General features: G+C 50.6%; 1 protein-coding gene across 2 annotated transcripts in view; it reads right to left on the reverse strand.

Moving 5' to 3' along the window:
* Positions 1-2,992: 2,992 nt before the first annotated feature.
* The window catches only part of MTCL2 (microtubule crosslinking factor 2), an 85,800-nt gene continuing 71,887 nt past the window's right edge, over positions 2,993-16,905 (reverse strand). Inside the window, exons 15-16 of one of the 2 annotated variants that reach the window (XR_010132206.1) lie at positions 11,874-12,188; positions 2,993-9,904 (exon numbers count right to left, since the gene is read on the reverse strand). Coding sequence is in view for 1 of the 2 variants with exons in the window: in XM_019017272.4 (XP_018872817.3) it covers positions 12,036-12,188 (153 nt within the window). In the remaining variant the exon portion in view is untranslated. Of the gene's footprint in view, positions 12,189-16,905 lie in introns of both variants that reach the window. The other variant, XM_019017272.4, reaches the window with a different exon arrangement.

Consider the following 16,905-nt stretch of genomic DNA (forward strand, 5'->3'; position numbering starts at 1 on the left):
GTCGCAGTGTCCATAGTCGGGGTCGGGGGGAGCGGCAGGTCGGGCTGGTCCTAGGGGTAGGACGGGGGCAGGGCATCAGATGCCCTTTGAGGCGCTGTATTCCCAGGCGCTGTTCCCTCTGCCTGGGAAGGCTTTCCCTGCTTTTCCTAGCGACATCCTCCAATTTTTTTTGTATTTTGAGACGGAGTCTTGCTCTGTCGCCCAGGCTAGAGTGCAGTGGCGCGATCGCGGCTCCCGGCAACCTCCGCCTCCCGGGTTCGGGTTCAAGCGATTCTCCTGCCTCAGCCTCCCGAGTAGCTGGGATTACAGGCGCCCACCACCACGCCTGGCTAATTTTTGTATTTTTAGTAGAGATGGCCACTAAAAATGTTGGCCAGGCTGGTCGCGAACTCCTGACCTCAAGTGATCCACCCACCTCGGCCTCCCAAAGAGCTGGGATTACAGGCATGAGCCACTGCGCCCGGCCACATCCTCCAATTTTAAGCCTCAGCTAAGGAATGATTGATTTCTCTCCAAGCATTCTCTCTGGCCTTAGGCTGAAAACCAACTGTCCTTTCTGTGCTCCCAGGAGCCCAATCTGTTCCTGCTCCACTATCCCATGCTGGTCTAGGAGGCTCCAGAGAGCGGGCTGCTTCCTCAGCACCCAGCACGACGCCACCAAAATGTCCCCTTGGATGTGCATAGTCCTTTCTTTCACAGGGAAACTTCCAAATATTGAATTATAAGCAGCCCACAGTCCAAAAGAGGGGTTGGAGAGAGGCAGCTGGAGCTGACCATGGTCATCCTTCCATAGCAGTTGTGGTCCTTGGAAAAGTTTTCTGGTGGGAGACAAAAATCTGCCTTCCTGAAATTTCCACCCTGTGGTTCCAGCCTGCTGGCTGCAGCAGCCATTCTGAAAGCAGAGATTTGCCCTTGGTTCCCTGAATATCACTTTCTGGGGTTGAGAGATACCCAGTTCCTTTTATGCTTGCCCGCCTCTTAAACTCCTCTCTGTCAATGTGCCAGGAAGAGAACTCAGTGTTCCTTCCCAGCTAGGGCTGGCCATCCTAGGGCACAATGAGAAAATGATTTCATGGAATCCAGACCCAATACATCTTCTACATCGTTTCCCTGCTTTGAATTGTTGCATGGCTCCCTCCTGTCCACAGGAGGCACACATTTTTTTCCCCTATAAGGCACTGTGTCATTAGGCTGGGTGTGGTGGCTCATGCCTCTAATCCCAGCAGTTTGGGAGGCCGAGGCCTGCGGATCACTTGAGGTCAGGAGTTTGAGACCAGCCTGGCCAACATAGCAAAACCCTGTCTCTACTAAAAATACAAAAATTAGCCAGGTGTGGTGGTATGCACCTATAATCCCTGTTACTCGAGAGGCTGAAGCAGGAGAATCACTTGAACCTGGGAGGCCAGGGCTGCGGTGAGCTGAGAACATGCCACTGTACTCCAGTCTGGGCAACAGAGCAAGATTTCATCTCAAAAAAAAGAAAAGGAAAAAGAAAAAAGGCACTGTGTGATCTGACCCAGCCTCTTCTTTCAGTTCCCCAGTTCTGCTCTGCTCTCTTTCTACGAGGCTTTCACACATGGTATTCCCTCTCCCTGGAACCACTTCCCCTCAGTCTCCTGCCTACAACACACCACCATGGCCTTCATCTGGTCAACATCTCAATCTTAGGTGTCATTCAGATGTCCTTTCCTCTGTGAAGCCTTTCTTGTTTCCTCTGGGCTGGCTGAGCACCCTGGGCTCCCCCTGCCATTAACATTTGATTTCATATCTTCCAGGCCCATCCATTGTATCCTCAATACCTAGCACATGCCTGGCTGTTATTAGCCCCTCATAGAAGAGATCTATGAAAGTATCATGTAGCCAGCTTCTAAGATGGCCCCCAATGATCCCTGGTTCCTGGTGTTCATGCCCTCATGTAGTCCCCTCCCACGCTGAAGAATGCTAGTCTATATAACCAATTAGATATTGCAGACATTATAGACATTATAGTCTGTGACTTTTTTTTTTTTTTTGAGACGGAGTTTTGCTCTTGTTGCCCAGCCTAGAGTGCAATGGCGCGATCTTGGTTCACAGCAACCTCTGCCTCCTGAGTTCAAGCGATTCTCCTGCCTCAGCCTCCCGAGTAGCTGGGATTACAGGCATGCACCACCACACCCAGCTAACTGTGTATTTTTAGTAGAGACGAGGTTTCTCTATGTTGGTCAGGCTGATCTCGAACTCCCGACCTCAGGTGATCTGCCCGCCTCGGCCTCCCAAAGTGCTGGGATTACAGGCATGAGCCACCACGCCTGGCCTAGTCTGTGAGTTTCAAGGCTTAGCTATAAAAGACATTGTGATTTCCTGCTCTCTCGTAGATCACATGCTGTGGAGGAAGCCAGCCGCCATGTTGTGAAGGCACGCAAGCAGCCTACAGAGGTCCACATGGTGAGGAACTGAGGCCTCCTGCAAACAGCCAGCAATGACTTGCCAGGCATAAGTAGCTACTTTGCAAATGGGTCTTCCAGCTCATCAGGCATTCAAATGACTGTAGCCTGACTGACAACTGACTGCAACCTCCTGAGACCTTGAATCAGAACTGCCCAGCTCCCAAATTCCTGACCCATAGCATCTGTGGGGTATAATAAATGTTTTGGAATAATTAATTACACTTCAGTAGACAATTGACACACACCTAAAAGTGTCTTTTTTTTTCATAAAATTGTTAAAGTCTTTTGTAGAAAAGTTCAATTCTATTTTTCTTCTTTTTGAAGACTGCATTTGTTTCTCAGTGGTCATATCACACTGTGTGGGAGACGCTGAAGTATCAGCAGGCAGCAGCCAGAACACCTGGTGGCCCCTCCCAAGTGACTCCAAACCAGCCAGCTGGCTGTGGCCTCCCTGGGCTCCCCACTTCCCAGGCAGCTGGGAGTGGGGAAAAGTTAGGTTTCAGATCTGCTGGGGCCCCCACCCACCTCATTAGAAAAATCAGAGAGGAGGCCAAGTCCACGGCAGCTGCTCATATGACATACTTTATTTCCAATCTACAACCATTAAAAACGCTTTATAAGTTTACACTGTACAGTTATTCTCATGTCTGAAATAAGACACAGGGGCAGGGAGAGCTGGTGGATTGGACTGCAGTTGTCCTAGCACCCGATCCATCCTAGGAAGGAGCCTTTTGAAGACAGAAGTGGAAAGGAGAGAATAGTGGACAAGAGAGGTGGACAGTTGGCCCAAGGATGCCCTTGGTCCCTTCCCTCTCATGGGCCTTGCCCTGAGGGTCCCCCAGGGCCCATGACTGCAGGACCCTCACCAGGAAACCAGGCTGAGTGGGAAGGGGGTTCACAGTATTGGCGGGGGCTGGGGAGGGGCCAGGATGAGGAGGAAGGGCAGCTTCTGGCTCTCTTCCCAGCTGCTGGGGGTTGGAGCTGTTTTTTGGCACTGTCTACAAGGTATCCCTGGGGTTGGGAGGAGGAGGAACTGGGGATTTAGGATTCTTTCTTTGCGGAGTTAAGATTTCTTTCAGTTTGAAGAGGGGCTATCTGGCCTATGGTGAGGTTCCCAAGGGAGAAACAGTCAGGGTCTTCTGCCTCCTGCCTCCCCAGGACTCCCACCCGCTCCCTGGCTGGCACCATCCACACAGCCTTTTGTAAAACCAAGACAAGTGAGAGAGGTGAGCAGAAGCAGGGAAGGAAACAATGTGTGCTTTCTCCAGGCCCTCCAACTTCTCTTCCTCTTCCAAGAGGAGTGACTATAGGGTTGGTTTTTGTTGGTGGTGGTTCCCAATCTCAGGAGTCCAGATAAGGCTGGTGTTTTCCACCTGTTCTTGGCCTAGCCAGTCCCAGTCCCTTCCCAGGCTCTACTAATGGCTAGGCCAGATCAGCAGTTGGCATATTCTTATGCGTCAGAATCATTTGGAGGGCTCCTTAAAACCCCAGCTTGTAGGGCCCCACTCCACAAGCTCTAATTCAGTGGGTCTTGGGTGGGGCTGCTAATTTGCACTTCTATCAAGTTCCCAGGTGATATTCCTGCTGCTGGAATGCAATACGAGAAACACTGGCTGAGAATGGTGCCCGCAGTCACCTCATTCTGAGCAGCCTGGTGTCTCCTGGGCAGCACTAAGGAGCTGGGCCACAGCTGGCAAAGCCCAGCCTTGGGGCACCACATCACCTGGGAAGCTGCTGGAAATGGTCTTGGGGTGAGTCCCCCGTGCAGAGAAGTAAACTAAGGCACAGAGATCAGCGGCAGAGCTGAGAGAGGAGCCAGGATACCAGGGCCCAGTAGAGAAAGGATGGGGCTGCAGGACCCTACAGCATGAGGGGTGCTCTAGGGCCCACAGGGCCATCCTGGTGCTCATCACAGGATCACAAGACTGGGAGGGTAGGAGAAGTAAAGACATCTGCCCAGACCTGGGCCAGGTTTCCAGATTGCCAGCTGAGGTCCCTCTTCTTGGGAATGGTTTGAGTGGCTTCCAAATAAAGAGTGACAAGGCAGCCAGCCCTGACTGCCTCAGCCCTTCAAAGATGTTTAGAGAAAACCAAAGGTCCCTTCCTCAGGGCATGGTGTCCAGAAAGCTGGTGAAGGGCAGGAAGGGAGGGGAGCAGGGCCGTTGGGATAGACAAGCAGCAGAGGAGGCTCCAAGGAGGGTGAGGAAGGAGTGGCAGGGCTGGCAGTGGAGAGAAGCCCTGAGCAGGAGACTTGGGCCCAGCATCATGTCCTCAGTCCCCTCAGGACTTGGGTCTGTGTATTTTGCAAACTGCAAATGCTGTTGGGTTGGGAGGGGTAAGGCATAGAGTTGGGGTGAACTGTAGATTCTGCCAGGACAAGCAGCTCTGAGAGTGGTGAGGTCCAGAGGAGAATGGAGAGGATGGTTGGATACTGAATGGACAAAGAGATGGATCAATGACCAGAGACAGGGAGAGAAGAACCTGTCAGGCAGCACCTGCTTTACAGTCAAGGCCATCTGGGCCTGGGCAGGGCAGAGGAGGAAAAAGGAGGGATCCAAGCCCCCACCACCACCACCACACACACGCCCATTGCAAAGTGCTGGGGCTGCTGCTGGCAGGCTGCTTACAGAGAAGACAGCGTGGCTTAAGGGTGGCACTGGGGGGTTGCTGGGGCAGGGTGAGCCCTGTGAGAAGGGCTGGCAGGGCTGGTGCCTCCTGATGCATTGGAGGAAGAGGCTTTTTTTTTTTGGTGTGAGAAAACACAAAATAAATAAACACAGAACCAGGACACCACCACATTTGAGAGCAAATATCAGAGTTGGGAAACCACAGACGTGGACAGGAAGGCTTCCCTGGTAGGAAGCAGGGGGACGAGAAGCCAGTTACTGAGGTTACAGGAAAATCCGCAGGAGGGAGCAGTGCTGGGAAGAACATCCTGGGAGGACTGAGGGCTGAATACTACAGTGAGCTCCGGACCCAGAAGAGGAAAACCTGGCATGGACCAGGGCCACTCCATTTGCTGGCAGGAACCAGCCAAGGAGAAGAGGAGGCAGGAGGACAAGAGGCTTTGGAGGGAGATGATAAAGAAAGAATGGGTGAGTGGTGGGAAACAGACTGAGCCCAGAGAGAGGAAGGGGCTAAACCAAGATTACAGAAAGTCAAAGCAGTGTCTCATTCACTACTGGGGATGCAAGACCTGTTGGGAGTCAGGAAACCTGGGTTCTGGTCTTGGCTCTGCCTCTGGTTTGCTGTGTGACCTTGGGTGAGCCACTGCCTTCTCTGGGCCTGATTCCTTATCTCAAAAAATGAGGGGGCTGGACACAAAAGGACAAATACTAAATGATTCTACTTAAAAGAGATACCTAGAATAGGCCAATCCACAGAGAAAAAAAAAAAAAGTAGAATAGAGGTTACCAGGGACTGGGGACAGGGGGAGTGGGGAGTTACTGTTTAGTGGGTACAGAGTTTCAGTTTAGGATGACGAAAAAGTTCTGGAGGTGGCAGTTACACATTGCAAATGTACTTCGAGCCACTTAGAAATCTTTAAAATGGTAAATTTAATGTTATGCACATTTTGCCATCATTCTTTTAAAAAGGAAGGGGTTTAGACCAAATTATGTTATGGCCTCTTTGCTATTCATGAAGACTAGTGAAGGGGGTGAGGAGAGTATTGTCCCCCACCCCAGGGCCAGGGCACTGAAAGGCTGGGCTGGGGACACTGAGTGTGATCAGACCACTTTCCATTTGTGTAGAACCTTACACTTTTCCAAGGAGACTCGCAGGCACAGTGTTGCAGTTGGTCCTCACCACAGTTACATGGGGTGGGACATTATCCTCACTTTACAGATGGGGAAACTGAGGTATAGACTAGAAACATGATCTCGCCAAGGTCAATCACGTCGGTGGATTATTTATTTTTTTAAATAGTCACCTGGAAAACATCCTTGCATCTTAGGTTCACCCGTTGACTCACCAACTGGCTCAGTGGCCCTTGATGAAAGGATACATGCTATAAATTAGTAGAAGAGTTCGTCTCCTGGGGCCAACATGCTTGCTTCCCATAATTGGATGATAAAAATTATAAATCCTGATGTGTTTCTCTTTTTACCATGGCTGTCAGGAAACTCAAGAGTAAAACTTAATTGCATGATTATGGGAATTACACCAGTTAGATTTACAGAATTTCTCTTGCTTTTTTACTTCTTATTTTTATTTTACTGAACCCCTATGATTAAGATTGTAAATAGCCTCTGATGCTTTTTGAAAATCCTGAGTAATTAAATCAGTTTGGTTGAGGACTCGATCCCTTAAGTCCCTGCCCAGTGCTCTTTTTAAGATACAGCATCATGTTTATTGGTTAAAAGAAAGATGAGGCTGGACGCCGTGGCTCACGCCTATAATCCCAGTACTTTGGGAGGCCGAGGTGGGTGGATCACCTGAGGTCAGGAGTTCAAGACCAGCCTGGCCAACATGGTGAAACCCCGTCTCTACTAAAAATAAAAAAATTAGTCGGGTGTGGTGGCACACACCTGTAATCCCAGTTACTCGGGAGGTTGAGGCAGGAGAACTGCTTGAACCTGGGAGGTGGAGGCTGCGGTGAGCTGAGATGGCGCCACTGTACTCCAGCCTGAATGACAGAGCAAGACTCTGTCTCCAAAAAAAAAAAAAAAGAAAAAGAAAAAGGAAGATGACCTGGCACGGTGGCTGATGCCTGTAACCCCAGCACTTTGGGAGGCTGGGGAGGGCAGATCACTTGAGCCCAGGAGTTTGAAACCAGCCTGGGCAACATAGGGAGACCCCCTGTCTCTAAAAATAATAATAAATAAATAAATAAAAATAATAAAAAATAAATCTAAAAAAACTTTAAAAAAGAAAGATAGCCTAATAATCAGGGCCACGAACACCAACGGTGTGGCCAACAGTGCCTAAGATCCCCCTGGGAGGGCTGGTTTTATTTTTTATTTTTTTTGAGACAAGTCTCATTCCGTTGCCCAGGCTAGAGCGCCATGGCACAATCTCGGCTCACTGCAACCTCTGCTCCCCCCGGGTTCAAGTGATTCTCCTGCCTCAGCCTCCCAAGTAGCTGGGATTACAGGCATGTGCCACCACACCTGGCTAATTTTTGCATTTTTAGTAGAGACAGGGTTTCACCATATTGGCCAGGCTCGAACTCCTGAGCTCAAGTGATCCACCCACCTCGGCCTTCCAAAGTGCTGGGATTACAGGTGTGACCACTGCGCCCACCCCCCAACCCCGGGAGAGTTTGTTAAACATGCAGATTCAAGGTGGGGCCCAGGAATCTGCATTCTGAACATGCCCTCAGAGAATTCTGCTGAATGGGGACCTCAGATCACCCTCTGGAATACACAGGCTCAGTGATCTAGAATGGACTTGTTTTATGCCTGGGTTGGCCAGCAGCATATTCTGGGTATTCTGGACCCACCAAAAGCCCCCAGCAGGGCAGCGGATTTGCACAGCAAACAGGACAGAGTTGGACCCAAGTTCTCATCTAAACTCAGTGACTTCTCATGCTCTGGGATGAGACCTGTACCTCAGTTTCCTCACAGCAAAATGGGCGCACTAACCCATGTCCTGCCAAGGCTGCCTCCCAGAGTTGTCCCTGAGAGGTGTGAAGGAGATGTGGGGTGGGAAACGATTTCTTTTTTGAGATTGGGTCTCACTCTGTCATCCAGGCTGGAGTGCAGTGGCGCAATCTCTGCTCCTGCAACCTCCGCCTCCTGGGCTCAAGCGATTCTCCCACCTCAGCCTCCCGAGTAGCTGGGATTACAGGCACGCACCACCATGCTCAGCTAATTTTTTGTACTTTTAGTACAGACAGGGATTCACCACGTTGGCCAGGCTGGCGTTGAACTCCTGACCTCAACTGATCCGCTCGCCTCAGCCTCCCAAAGAGCTGGGATTTCAGGCATGAGCCACCATGCCCGGCCAGGGGAAACGTTTTCTATATAGTTAAGTGCTTTAGGCGGGATGTGCAGGGGATGATGATAACCATTGTTATTACTATTATTATGGAAGAAGTAGTGGGAGCTTGGGGGGTCTGGTGAGGCTAGAAGCAGGGGACATTCTAGATAGGAGGGGAGAGGGAGAAAGAGCCTGGATGCTGGGTGGGCCAGAGGAGAAGAGGCTGGGTGATGAAACCATAAAAGTGCATGCAGGTGGACATGATGGAACCACGTCAGCACAGGGTGTAAGAGGGTCAAGTCTTTGGGCCCTTGGCCTTGTCACATCGGAAGCCAACTGGTAGAAGAGTGCACCTGGGGACACCTAGAGGTGGGACCCATCTTGAGTTCATAGAAAGCAAGACCTCTTAGAGGTCAGCCTTTGGTGGGAAATAAACTGGGGGAAAGGGCTGGCACGGGGTCAGAGGATTGGATTCTGATGTCTCGTGTGTGCAGGCGTAAGAGCCACTGATGCACCAAAATGACTTGATTTGCATTCCAATGAAGTCATCATTCCAAAAGGGGCTGATTTGGCTCTGGAAAGAGGTGAGACATAAGAAACATGAGATTTCCCAGTTTAGGGCCATCATGCCAACTGGTCCCCCATTTCCGCCAACCAACTGATGCCAACCCTATGGACCCAAGCCAAGTGGTCTATGGGGGATTGAGACCCGAGGGTTCCTTGGGACTTTGGTTGAAGAGAGAGTGGAGATGGGGGAAAGAGAAAGAAGGATAAAGGAGGAGAAGGAAGGGAATAGCAGTAAAAGGCAGAGAGGCAGGAGGAAGGGGGAGAAAGGGTTCGAGAAGGGCAGCATTCCTTCTTGGGACCCCAATTCTCCAGGGAATCCCCACTGTGGGTCAGGCAGTTTTCTGCTTTGGGAATGTTACCAAGACTTAAAAGGCATTTGAAGAAACAAACAAACTTAGAAATCACATTCCAAAAGAGTAGAGAATTTTTACAAACCAATCCCCCCACCCCAAAAAAGAAAACAACCAGTTACCAAGTAAAATGCTAAAAACCGAACCAAACCAATATTTACATGTAACATTTTCAACCCCATCCAGCCCCACGTCCGGAGGCTTCTGCAGGAACAGTGATGAGTGGCCTTGCACAGTGGCATGCAGGAAGTAGAAACTAGGGCTTTACTGAAAACCAAGGTCTGGCTGAGACAACGAAGATGGCAAGGACAATCCTGGACAGTACGATGGTAAGGCTGAGTGGTCCGTAGGTCTTGGGGCTCAGGTCCCACGGGGATTTCTCCCCGAGGCTGAGTACGCAGCCTCCCTGGCTCTCTGTCGCTCTGGGAGGTGGCAGAAGGCCTCTGGTGGCTTGTGGCCTGATGTGAATCCCCTCACCTGGAGATAACCTTGGAGGTCCCCCCTGACCTCATGGGTGAGAGCAGCAGCATCCAAGAGCGGAACTGGCCCACAGCTCCACTGGCTGCCTGCTCTGCCCACACCAGTCACTGGGGCATGGAGGAAGCGGCTGGCGGGACTGGCATGACCCTGGTGTTCAGCCTGCAGGGAAGGGAGATGCAGGACTTGGGGTAACTGGTCCAGGTGATCCTGAATGGGTGGGTCTGGGAACTGGCAGGTGGGAGGTGGGAGTGCAGGGGCACCTCCAGAGTCCTGGGGGCAAATCAGCAAAGCTACTGGCTTTTGGTCTTCCTGATGGGAAATTCTGCAGACAAGCTGATCCATCCTGGTGTTTCCACTCTGGGTCCCCAGTCAGTTACAGGAAGGCTGATGTCTATGTGTGTGTGGGGAGCATGTGTGCAATCAAAAGGGGTTCACCGGCACCAAGGCAAGGCCATGGGAGGCGCTGCCCCACATGCTGCAATGAGCCATGTCGAAATCCAACCAATGGCTCAGGCAGCTCACAGGGGACGTGAGGAAGGGCGGGCAGCAGAGCTGGGGCAGGGAGAAGAGCCGTGAAAGGCCATAAGGCTAAGGAGAGAGGCTGGTGAAAAGGCTGGCAGGCTGGTGAGAACCGAGGCAGGCTAGGAGACACTCAGGTTTATGTGCAAAGCTGCGATAAACAACATTCTCAAAGTTCAGTCCTGTTTTCCTGTGAGTTCTCATTTGGGAAACTTGGAGGGATCTCCACACTCTTATTAGAGCTTTAGTAATCCACGTTCGACTCATGAAGAAAGGTGTCAGAGGGAGGGAGGGAAATGAGACAGGCAATGGAGAACGTCTGGGGAGTGGTGATGGCCGTCCAGCCCTCCACCTTGTCAGTGAGTATTTATAGACGGACCGCTGGGGCTGGCCAAGTACCAGGCATTGAGTAATAAGTAGTGTTCTGAGGCCACATGGCCAGCAGTGTTGGGGTGCAGGGCTCCAGCTCTGTTGAGGGGCCCTCCAAAGCTGACCAGGAGACCAGGTCTCCAAACCTGGCTGCCAAGCTGCCTCGTCCACCCAGGGGACCCCATGCCTGTCCATGCTGTTAGAAGCCCCATGTTGTCCCAGTGGCAAGAATGCATGTTTCAACCTCCAATAAATTACCTTAGGGACTTTGGGGTAAATTAAATTATTAAAATAAAGTAAACCACCTTAAATATTTATAGTATGAAAAATTCAAATAAACAATCTAGGCAAGATATGTGTTTCCAGGCCCCAGTCTACTGCTGTGTCCTGGGCTCTGGCCTCTTGGTGTTCTCCTGGGCCTGACCTGGCCAACCAAGAATCTCTTACTGGGAATATCTTTGCCCCCTGACCAGCTGCAGGATGTAAACACAGTGGAGATGTAGTGCCTGCTGCCTCTCAGGGTGCCAGGGAAAGAGGCCTCTGAGATCACTTGAGATCAAGGCAGTGTATTTAGGCATTTATCTATGCACCAGGTCTTGAGACTGACTCTACCTATTTCTGTCCTCAAGGGGTCTGCTGGGAACGTTGGGGCCCCAAGTCACTTTGGCAAGGAAGGCAATTGCAATCACTCCCCAACCCTGAGCCCTGCACGTTTCCACTTCGCCTCCCAGCTCTTGCTGCATCCAGGCTATGGGCAGGGAGATCCAGGGCTCCAGGACACTAAGCAGATACTTGGCCCTGGCTACTGCCCTATCATACTCCCTAGTGTCCCAGCAATCTAGAGCAGTGGGGCTGGGAGGAGGAGGTGGTGGAGAGAAGGAGGTGATGGTGATGATGCCCAACAGGGCTCCACCAGGAACCAAACATGGAGCCCTAGAGCAAAGCCTGTTCTTCTCAGCAGTGTCTCCTCCCGAATGAAGGGGTGGATGGTCAGCAGGAAACATCTCTCTGACTCCTTTTCCCCAAAGGCATGGCCAGACATGTATCCTTCTTGGGCTCTTCCAAGAGGGTGGCATGGGCAGAACCAGGCAAGGCTCTCTCTTAGGACCCAGGGATCGGCTCTTGACAGATCTCTCAGTGGATGCTTGGGAAGCCCAGGTTTGGTCTCTCTCCCACTCACTGCCTTCCCCTGGGAAGTCGAAGCTCACCACCCAGGGGCCAGCAGGAGACCCGGCTTTACCTTGATGTGAAAGCTGCATTCTGGCAGTGGCATCACTGCTGTCCCTCCAGGGCCAGGCAATGCTGAGGACACAGCCCCTCGCCTCACTTCGTCTCGTCTCTGCTGGTTCCCTTCTGCTATCCAAGGGCTGGGCTGGTTGAGGCGGGGAGCTTGGCTGCTCTGTCACTCGCTGGGGGGGAGTGCCCTCTCCTCCCCACCCCAGCTGGACTCTGAAGGGTGCAGCCTGCACTTGGAAGGAGAGTGGCGGATGGCAGAGCGGGACGATCGGGCGAAGCAGGAGGTGAGAGACTGGGTACTACAGTCACAAACAGCGTCCTAGGAAGAGGGAGGCAGGAAGTCAAGAGGAGCCAGGAGACATGGACCACCATGCGCTGTGTGGTATGCCAGGCAAGGAACTGAGACTCGGCCATAAACCAGTTCCCAGGGGCTGAAGCTCCTCACTGGACCAATTTTTTCTTTCTGTTGTTCTTCTCCCATTAGAGCGGTAATGGAAGTTCATTGTAATATATTCTAGGCTATACAGAGAGGACAGTGGACACTGTCCACGGTCCTGCACACCAAAGAGATTCTTAACATACATTTACCAAAATGACAGCTTATTTTGCAACTGTAAAACACGAACACTTTTCTGTCACTAGGTATGTCTAGATCTCCTTCCTTTTTATCCTTTTTTTTCGTTTGAGATAGGGTCTCACTATGTTGCTCAGGCTGGTCTTGAACTCCTGGGCTCAAGCGATCCTCCTGCCTCAGCCTCCCAAACTGCTGAAATTAGCACCTTTGGGTGCTCATGCCTCCCAAAGGCATGAGCCACCATGCCTGGCTGATCGCCTTCTTTTTTAGTGTCTCTGTGCCATTTCACTAGATAGAAATAACTGATTTATATACCCAATTCGCTTTTTTTATTTTTTTATTTTTTAGACAGAATCTTGCTCTGTTGCCTAGGCTGGAGTGCAGTGGCACGATCTCGACTCACTACAACCTCCACCTCACAGGTTCAAGTGATTCTTGTGCCTCAGCCTCCCAAGTAGCTAAGATTACAAGCGTGTGCCACCATGCCTAGCTAATTTTTGTATTTTTAGTAGAGAGGGGATTTTAGCATGTTGGTCAGGCTGGTCTCAAACTCCTGACCTCTAGTGATCTGCCCGCCTCGGCCTCCCAAAGTGGTGGGATTGCAGGTGTGAGCCACTGTGCCTGGCCCCAATTCACTTTTTATGTACATTTGGGTAGTTTCTAATTTTTTACTATTACCAGTAAACAGAAATAATGATCAAAAGTGCTGCTGCCAGGCACGGTGGCTCATGCCTGTAATCCTAGCACTTTGGGAGGCTGAGGCGGGTGGATCACGAGGTCAGGAGATCGAGACCATCCTGGCCAACATGGTGAAACCCCATCTCTACTAAAAATACAAAAATTAGCTGGGCATGGTGGCATGCGCCTGTAGTCCCAGCTACTCGGGAGGCTAGGGCAGGAGAATCGCTTAAACCCAGGGTGCGGAGGTTGCAGCGAGCTGAGATTGTGCCACTGCACTCCAGCCTGGGTGAAAGAGCAAGACTCCATCTGAAAAAAAAAAAAAAAAAAAAAAAAGTGCTGCTGGACAGCTGGGCATGGTGGTTCACACCTGTAATGCCAGCACTTTGGGAGGCTATGGCAGGTGGATCACCTGAGGTCAGGAGTTCAAGACCAGGCTGGCCAACATGGTGAAACCCCATCTCTACTCAAAATACAAAAATTACCCGGGCATGGTGGCATGTTCCTGCAGTCCCAGCTACTTGGGAGACCGAAGCAGCAGAACGGCTTGAACCCAGGAGGCGGAGGTTGCAGTGAGCCAAGATCACATCACTGCACTCCAGCCTGGGGGACGGAGTGAGACTCCATCTCAAAAAAAAAAAAAAAAAAAAGTGCTGCTGGGCTGGGCCATGTGGGAGGCTGAGACAGGAGGATCCTTTGAGCCCAGGAGGTCAAGGCAGCAGTGAGCTATGATTGTGCCACTGGGCTCTGGCTTGAGCAATAGAGCAAGACCCCATCTCTTTAAAAAATAAATAAAATGGCCCGGGCGCGGTGGCTCATGCCTGTAATCCCAGCACTTTGGGAGGCCAAGGCGGGCGGATCACGAGGTCAGGAGATCGAGACCATCTGAAACCCCATCTCTACTAAAAATACAAAAAATTAGCTGGGCGTGGTGGCAGGTGCCTGTAGTCCCAGCTACTTGGGAGGCTGAGGCAGAAGAATGGCGTGAACCTGGGAGGCAGAGCTTGCAGTGAGCCGAGATCGTGCCACTGCACTCCAGCCTAGGCAACAGAGCGAGATTCCGTCTCAAAAATAAATAAATAAGTAAATAATAAATAAATAAAAAAAATAAAAGTGCTGTGATAGAGCCAAACTGCTTGGTTAAAATCCCAGCTTTGCCAATTACTAGCTGTGTGACCTTGGGAGATTTACTTAACCTCTCTTGAGCTTTGATTTCCTCCCCTCTCTCTTTTTTTTTTTTTTTTTTTTTTTTTTGAGACGGAGTTTAGCTCGTGTTGCCCAGGCTGGAGTGCAATGATGCGATCTCAGCTCACAGCAACCTCTGCCTCCCGGGTTCGAGCGATTCTCCTGCCTCAGCCTCCCGAGTAGCTGGGATTACAGGCATGTGCCACCACACCCGGCTAATTTTGTATTTTTAGTAGAGATGGGGTTTCTCGGCATTGGTCAGGCTGGTCTCAAACTCCCGACCTCAGGTGATTGGGTGAGCCACTGCGCCCAGCCTCTTTTTATTTTTCTTTATCCAGCTCTGTGAATATTTCCATAGGCTACCTTCCTAAAAGAAGAACTACTGGGTCAATGGGTAGCACGCACATTTTACATACTGAACAATATTTGGATCAACTTTAAAATCAACATTCAAAATCCAGCCAGCTTTGTGCTGTTGTTTCTTGATGTGGTGCTGGTTATATGGAAGTGATGGTTAATTTTATATTCAATATGACCGGGCCACAGGTGCCGAGATATTACGTAAAACATTGTTCTGGGTGTTTCTGTCAGAGTGCTTTGAGATGAGATTAACATGTAAATTCTCAGCCAGGCGCAGTGGCTCACGTCTGTAATCCCACCACTTTGGGAGACTGAGGCAGGCGGATCACTTGAGATCAGGAGTTTGAGACCAGCCTGGCCAACATGGTGAAAACCTATCTCTACTAAAAATAAAAAAGTAGCCGGGCGTGGTGGCATGTGCCTGTAATCCCAGCTACTTGGTTGGGAAGCTGAGGTACAAGAATCGCTTGAGCCTGGGAGGCAGAGGTTGCAGTGAGCCGAGATCACACCACTGCATTCCAACCTGGGTGACAGAGTGAGGCTCCGTCTCAAAAAAAAAAAAAAAAGCGAATTCTCCCTAACATGGACCCCATCCAGTCAGTTAAAGGCTTGAACAGAACAAGAGGGCTTACTCTCCCTCAAGTAAGAGAATTCTTCCTGCCTGACAGCCTTCAGACTGAGACACTTGCTTTTTTCCTGCCTTCAGACTTTATTATTTATTTATTTTTGAGACAGAGTCTCACTCTGTTGCTCAGGCTAGAGTGCAGTGGTGCGATATTGGCTCACTGCCTCCTGGGTTCAAGCAATTCTCATGCCTCAATCACCCAAGTGGCTGGGACTGTAAGCATGTGCCACCATGCCCAGCTAATTTTTGTATTTTTTTTTTTTTTTTTGAGATGGAGTCTCGCTCTGTCACCCAGGCTGGAGTGCAGTGGCGCGATCTCGGCTCACTGCAAGCTCCGCCTCCCGGGTTCATGCCATTCTCCTGCCTCAGCTTCCCGAGTAGCTGGGACTACAGGCGCCTGCCACCATGCCTGGCTAATTTTTTGTATTTTTAGTAGAGACGGGGTTTCACCGTGTTAGCCAGGATGGGCTCGACCTCCTGACCTCACGATCCACCCACCTCAGCCTCCCAAAGTGCTGGGATTACAGGCGTGAGCCACTGCGTCCGGCCAATTTTTGTATTTTTTAAGTAGAGACAGGGTTTTGTTACGTTGGCCAGGCTGGTCTCAAACTCCTGGCCTCAAGCAATCCACCTCTCTCGGCCTCCCAAAGTGCTGGGATTACAGGTGTGAGCCACCACGCCTGGCCCTTTTTTTTTTTTTTTTTAAAGATGGAGTCTTGCTCTGTTGCCCAGGCTAGAGTGCAGTGGTGTGGTCTCAGCTTGTTGCAACCTCCACCTCCCGGCTTCAAGCAATTCTCCTGCCTCAGCCTCCCGAGTAGCTGGGACTATAGGCGCATGCTGCCACACCCGGCTAATTTTTTGTATTTTTTAGTAGAGATGGGGTTTCACTGTGTTGCCCAGGCTGGTCTTAAATTCCTGAGCTCAGGCAATCCACCTGCCTCGGCCTCCCAAAGTGCTAGGATTACAGGCGTAAGCCACCGTGCCCAGCCTCTTTTTTTTTTTTTTTTTAATGTAGAGATGAGCTCTCACCATGTTGCTCAGACTGGTCTTGAACTCCTAGCTCAAGTAATCTGCCCACCTCAGTCTCCCAAAGTGCTGGGATTAGAGACATGAGCCATTGCACCTGGCCAAAAAAGGAATAAATATTTAAAAGACGTTTTTAAATGTCAGCCAGCTGAGCGAGAGTATAGAAAAGTAACGCACTCGCCACACACTGCTGGAAGCTGTAGATATGGCACACTTTTGAAAAACAATTTGGCAGTATTTATCAAACAACTTTAAAACATTTATATTTTTTTTTTTTTGTGGAGATGGAGTCTCACTCTGTCACCCAGGCTGGAGTGCAGTGGTGCCATCTCAGCTCACTGCAGCCTCCGCCTCCTGGGTTCAAGCGATTCTCCTGCCTCAGCCTCCTGAGTAGCTAGGACTACAGGTGACCACCACTATGCCCGGCTAATTTTTGTATTTTTAGTACAGACAGGGTTTCACCATATTGGCCAGGCTGATCTCAAACTCCTGACCTTGTGATCCACCCGCCTTGGCCTCCCAAAGTGCTGGGATTACAGGCATGAGCCATCGTGCCCGGCCACATTTATATTCTATTATCCTTTAATC

Source organism: Gorilla gorilla, chromosome 21, assembly GCF_029281585.2.
Source record: "Gorilla gorilla gorilla isolate KB3781 chromosome 21, NHGRI_mGorGor1-v2.1_pri, whole genome shotgun sequence".
Taxonomy (NCBI): Eukaryota; Metazoa; Chordata; class Mammalia; order Primates; family Hominidae; genus Gorilla; species Gorilla gorilla.